A 6,523-nucleotide genomic window follows, 5' to 3' on the forward strand; every position below is an offset into this window, starting at 1 on the left:
GTACATACTGTACATATTTTTTCGATGCTGTTTGCGTCCATGCCGGACGCGAAGCAGGTGGGCCATCCCGTTCTTTTAAATCGGATCCATCTTATCTCCTGCGGCGGTATGGTTTTTTTTTTCTATTGTATCGATCTTTTTCTTTTTCTGATTGAGAATATTCTGTTGTATCGATCGAACCACCCGTCGTGGATCCTCGCTCGGCACACGCAACCGTCGGATCCGGCCCGTTGCCGATCCCACCACCCGCCTGCCAGTCCACCCGGGCTGACCGGGCGTTGCTGCGAGAGAACGGCACCGTTATTTTATCAGCCGTTTATTAGCGCCCAATGGCCCATGGCCGGCGCACCGGGAGCGCGAGCGCTGGCAGCGGCAGGCAGGCACCACCATGCTCGGCGCCATCCTCCGGTTGCGGCTCCGCGTGCTCCGGCGCCACCTCCGTCTCCGCCTCCGCGGCCGCAGGCGGCGGTGGAGCTGTCGGTCCCGGAGAGGGGGCGGCGGCGAGGCGGGGGGTGAGGAGGAGGGGGCGCGCGAGCCGGTGCTGCTAGTGTCCGGGATGGGCGGGTCGGTGCTGCACGCGCGGCGGCGGTCGGACACCAAGTTCGACCTCCGGGTCTGGGTGCGCATCCTCCTCGCCGACCTCGAGTTCAAGAAGTACCTCTGGTCGCTCTACAACGCCCAGACCGGTGGGTTGTCCGTGTTCTCCAGCTGTTCGATGAAACGTTTCGGTGCAGTGGGGGTGGTTGATTGATTGAGGTGGCTTCTCTCTTGTGGTTTCTCGCGCAGGGTATGTGGAATCGTTGGACGACGACGTGGAGATTGTGGTGCCGGACGACGATCATGGCCTCTTCGCCATCGACGTTCTCGATCCTTCCTGGGTGAGTGGGCTTATGGGTGCTAGTTCAGTGAATGGAGTTGAATAGTGGATCTTTTCTTCCGTTCGTGTGATGAACTGTACACTGACAGTAGGTTTATTTTTTGCCCCTTTTTGTGAGCATGGCCGGTGGGAGTTTTTTGGGGGCGATTCTTGTGACACTTGGTGTCTGTTAATTGGGGCAAATGGGAAGGGAGAAGAGGAAGTGGACATATAGAGATAGAGGGATCAGTGATGGATATCCGTTTCGTACTGTCGTATGGAGAGCTTTCTTGTGCTTTTAACTTACTAGTGCTCTTGGAGAATGGATAACAGGATAGGGACAGGCATTTGGTACATATGGACTGTAAATTGCATTTAGATTGTGGACCGACTAGGATGAAAAAAATGGATTTATGTGGACCATGGTTGCTTACACAGGAAAAAAAATACTGAGCCGGAGCTATTATAGCCATCAAATTTGTATTTATATTCTCTTAACTTCAAGGAATTAAGCCGTGCTTTGGCTCGTGAAATGTTCAATCAAATGATCTATGCAGTATATGAGGAATCACAGGGCTAGAACTGGTAGCTGAAAATGGAGCAATGAAACAGTGATAGTACATGCCAAGTTGCTAACATGCTTGCATGTCGTATCAACAAGATTTGTGTTCGAATAATTAATCCATCGGTGAAACTGATGCTTATCCTGCTTGATTGCTCTTGGTACTTAGACATTTTGACGTTGATTTCAGGTGGAATTAATTCCGTAACTGCTGAGTTCGAAACAAAAATAAACATTTTTTATATTGTAAAAATATTGGACAGGGAATTTTACTTAAAAATGGTATCTTAGCTGTTGATACCGAATGAGTTCACTTCAAGAATTCATGGGATGGCTAATCCCCCATATAGGGGTATTTTATCATGTAATTCAAATCATTATTCAAGAAGCGAACTCCCTTTCTGAATTAATTGCCGTCTCTGATTTAACCAGTTGTTGCAAAGAGCATAATTTTTGTGATCTGATTTGTGCCCCATCTCTCTTAACTTCAGTTTGTAGAGCTACTGCATCTGACTATGGTGTACCATTTCCATGATATGATTGATATGCTCCTTGACTGTGGATATGAGAAAGGAACAACACTATTTGGATATGGTTATGATTTTCGTCAAAGCAACAGGTGCAATCCTCTAAATCAACACTTAAGTGGGTTCATTCGGATGCTATAATCAGTAGCATAAAAAGTGGCTTAGCCTAAAACATGTTCTGTTTCACAAGCACAAGGTGCTGTAACGATGGTTTTATCTGGCAGGATAGACAAAGCAATGGCTGGTTTGAGAGCAAAACTTGAGACGGCTTACAAGGCCTCTGGTGGGAAAAAAGTAAACATAATCTCCCATTCTATGGGAGGATTGCTAGTACGCTGTTTCATGTCTATGAATCATGATGTGAGTTTTCTTGTTTGATATGCCACTTTGCCTATGCAGCCAAAATTCGTTTCTAAAATCTTTCCATTTCATTTTTCTAGATATTTTCAAAGTATGTTAATAAATGGATTTGCATTGCTTGTCCATTTCAAGGTAATGCACTTTCAGTCAATTGATATATTCTATCACTTCTCACCTTTGATAGGATACACTTCTTATATTAGTTCTCATATCTTGGCAGGTGCCCCAGGATGCATCAATGATTCTCTTCTAACTGGACTGCAGTTTGTTTATGGTTTTGAAAGTTTCTTTTTCGTTTCTCGATGGGCGATGCACCAACTGGTAACTTCTTGACCATGTTGCATCTAAGCTTCATGAACTCATCAATGTTTGCTACTGTACAGTAGCTATTCCATGCCATTTAAAAATAATCTCTGCCTCTTCACTTTATGTAGCTGGTTGAGTGCCCATCAATCTACGAAATGCTGCCAAATCCAAACTTTGAGTGGAAGGAAAAACCATTCGTTCAGGTTTGGCGAAAGAATCCTGAAAAGGATGGAACAGTAGAGCTAGTTTTGTATGAAGCAACTGATTGTGTTTCTCTGTTTGAAGAAGCTTTACAAAATAATGAGGTATTCATACTCACTTCTACATGTTTTTGATAATAATGCCATTTTTGTTGTATACTGGCCACGCAAGCTCATTTACTAGAGACAAGAAACATCCAGACACAGACTTACTGTAATACGCATGAAAATCACATGTACATTGTCCAGTACATTAATTTCATAGTATACACATTATTTGTAGATTCCAGATATTTTTTACTTTCGACAGTCAGGGTCTTAGGGACAATATGCACTACAAATGAATTTATTCTTTGTGGTAGTGGCAGTGCACTATGCATGTTTCCTTTGATTGTTATGTCGTGTTTTTTAACCTATAAATGTAATGAACTATTCAGTACCATGCCCATGGATAAACATCATAGAGACACTGCTACCTGGAGTTGCCTGGCATCAGCCATCAAGACAGTTATAGAATCAACGAGATGTACCTTGGGAAATGGATCCAGAATCTCCTTCTGGCACGACTGGTGGTTGGACTGTGGAAGGCTGAAATTCTCTTTCCCAATTCTCTTCACCTTTGCACAATCGCCTTATTGCACTGTTGCCTCGCAGTTCACTGATGGACAATGGAACCTCAAGCTACATCCGAATTTAACTATGACAGCCACAAGAGAAATGGAGGCCTTACTGATGATTCTAGTTGGAGTGCATCCATCTATTTCTCACACTGAAACAGATCAGAGAAACCCTTGTATGAAATCTGGAAAGGTCACCACTGCATTCTTCTATGAGCTGCTCACGTTCAGGGGGATCCTTTGCCCAGCTGCTCCAAAAATATGGGACACTTTGATACCCAACAGACATCGGGTCTTCCTTTGGCTGGCTCTACGAGGTAGACTGAACACAAGAGATAATATTCTCAAAAGAGGCTGGACGTCAATCACAACACACAATGGCTGCGACCTGTGCCCTGCAACCGAAAACAGTAGCCATATCATCCTCAGATGCAGGCTTGCTGATGCTGTTTGGGAGCGGGCAGGCGTGCAAGACAAGGCAAGAAGCTCCAATGATCTCCAGATTTTTCTACTCGCCACGGAACCCCCTGCATATGGCAACCTCTGGCATATTGTTTTTGCAGCCTGCGCCGTGTCTCTCTGGTCTGCCAGGAACGAGCAGGTCTTCCAGCACACACGATGGTCCGCTGGCAAGGTGTTGAGCACGATTGCAGACCTGCTGCGCCTGTGGAGTAATCGTGCGAATAACAATGAGGATAGGATTAAGCTGTGTAATTTTGCTGCTCTTTTCCATACCCCTTTTTCTACCTCTTTTTAGGCTTGGTGACGGCTAGCTGCACTGTCGCAGCGCTTACGCCACCTTCATGTAATCTGGTTCTAACCAGCCGGGCCTCGCCCGTTTTGAATGCATAAGGTAGATCATGATCTACCTTTCCTTTCAAAAAAAAAATGAACTATTCAGACATTCCCACTTTATCTTGTTTTATTCTCAGAAAAACTTTTCCTTCCATTATTTTTTTAACAAGTGGAAGTTGATTTAACTCTTGCATGAAGCTATATAATGTATTTTTTGACTCTTAGTCAGCTACTTGTTTGATACTTCATTCTATTTTCTCTCTCTGTAGCTCAATTATAATGGGAAGACAATTGCACTACCATTCAATATGTCCATCTACAAATGGGCTACTGAGACTCGCTGTATTCTTGAGAATGCTGAACTACCAGATACCGTGAGTTTTTATAGTATACATGGGACATCTTATGAAACACCATATGATGTTTGGTAAGTATTATGATGGCAATTAATACTAACATCGTGTGTTTTTAACTTTTTATACTGTTCAAGAAATGATAGTGTGAGATTCATCATTATTGTTAGGGTACGTGAGATTCATTATTATTGTTAGCGTACTATAACTCTAGTGTTGCTCATTAGTTGGGAGCTTTCGATACAATAGCTGATATGATTGAATAACAATGAAGCAATTTCCTGTTGATGTTCGCTTCACAGTAGTCGACTTTTAAGCTTCAAAACAAGTGCTATCAGCTTATATTCAGTATTTTTTCCTTCTGCAACGATAACCAGAGTTGTTTTCTTATAGATAAATTCAGAAGCTGATGAATCTGATAGCAAATGTACTGCGTTTCATTCCTCCTGGCTTTCCTTTTTTGCACAGCTATGGCTCTGAAAGCTCCCCAATTGGAGATCTCTCAGAAGTGTGCCGCACAGTGGTACTGTCTTCCGTTACTTGAAGTCTGACATGTTCTTGTTGGAATCTTGCAATGTCTGTTTATGGTAATGACATGTGATTATCCTATTGTCAGCCTACATACACATACGTGGATGGAGATTGCACTGTTCCTGTCGAATCAGCCACGGTAACCATTCTTTCTGTCATAGTGAAGTATGCGAACTATCTAGTTGCAAAAACATCTTATATTGTGGGACGGAGGGGGTATCTGTTTTAAAAGCAGAAGCTTTGGTGCACTAAGCTGTACTTTAGCTGATTATACTCCTCTAACATGGGGTCCGGCAACGGTGGTTATGCCTGTGTTACACAAATGCTTATCATCTTACATTCTGCAATGTGTTTGTGTTCCTTTTCGGACGATAGCATATCTTATTACAACCAATTTTATCAGATAGCGTGCCTTTGCCTAGCCTTGCCATTCACAATATTGGATTTACAAGCTTCCCCTGCACTTATGCATCTCTGTTTGCTGACAGGCTGATGGGTTCCCGGCGAAAGAAAGGGTAGGCGTCAGGGCCGACCACCGAGGGCTGCTGTGTGATGAGAATGTGTTCAAGCTTCTCAAGAAATGGCTCGGCATAAGCGAGAACACACGGGGTAGGGTGTCGAAATCGCAAATCATGGACATGCTCCCAGAAAGGACGTCTGATCAGGTCACTCTCCGCAGAGACTAGCTCCGGGTCCTGATAGATGTAACGTTGCTTTCCTTGAGGGAACAATTATTTTGGTCCTTTTCCTTGAAGAGACGACGCGCAGATGTACTGGTGATTGTGCACAAAACTTGTCTACGGTGTGGAACAGGCGTAATCCAAAATAGTTTCAGAACATTGTGAAGCAACACTTCATGGACATATATTACATTGTATAAATATATATCATATGCACCTGGAAACTTTTGCAAAATATTATGACTATTTTTGTATCAGACCAAGCGATCGGCTTCAACAGTCCTCCGCTGGCATTTCCCGTCCCCTTGCCTCCTATCACCGGCTTCGGGTGGCTGGGTTCCCAGTTTCCTCTCGTTGTGGCTGGGTTCCCAGTTTCCTCTCGTTGCGATCGCTGTGAAAGTAAGGTCCTTTGGTTTCTTCATCGTCGTGCCAACATCTTTCCCGACATTGAAGTAGAGCTAGTGAAGGCATGTTCGGGTCTAGATGTGAGGTCCTGTCGCCGATGGTCGACCCCAACAACTGACTTAATCTCTTCACAGAGTCGCTGACGCTTGTCCGGTCGCGGAATCCCATCGTGGAGCTCTCGTCCGCCAGTGCCTTGCCAGAATGACTCAACCAAGCGCGGCAACGGCAAACGACGAAGCAATGAAGAACATTATCCATGATGGAGGCGGACACGAAGACGGACAAATAGATGACTACCAGCCGGAGCAAGAGCCAATTGCCACATCCGGAC

General features: G+C 44.4%; 1 protein-coding gene across 1 annotated transcript; it reads left to right on the forward strand.

Moving 5' to 3' along the window:
• Window positions 1-290: 290 nt before the first annotated feature.
• On the forward strand, window positions 291-6,044 carry LOC123104378 (phospholipase A(1) LCAT3). Its single transcript, XM_044526213.1, has 11 exons — window positions 291-686; window positions 787-878; window positions 1,910-2,037; window positions 2,170-2,305; window positions 2,386-2,437; window positions 2,526-2,626; window positions 2,740-2,916; window positions 4,493-4,650; window positions 5,045-5,099; window positions 5,193-5,246; window positions 5,596-6,044. Exons 1-11 carry the CDS (start codon window positions 389-391, stop codon window positions 5,791-5,793), a joined length of 1,449 nt encoding a protein of 482 aa, XP_044382148.1. The 5' UTR covers window positions 291-388; the 3' UTR covers window positions 5,794-6,044.
• The last annotated feature ends 479 nt before the right edge of the window (window positions 6,045-6,523 follow it).

This window comes from Triticum aestivum, chromosome 5A, assembly GCF_018294505.1.
Source record: "Triticum aestivum cultivar Chinese Spring chromosome 5A, IWGSC CS RefSeq v2.1, whole genome shotgun sequence".
NCBI classification, from domain to species: domain Eukaryota; kingdom Viridiplantae; phylum Streptophyta; class Magnoliopsida; order Poales; family Poaceae; genus Triticum; species Triticum aestivum.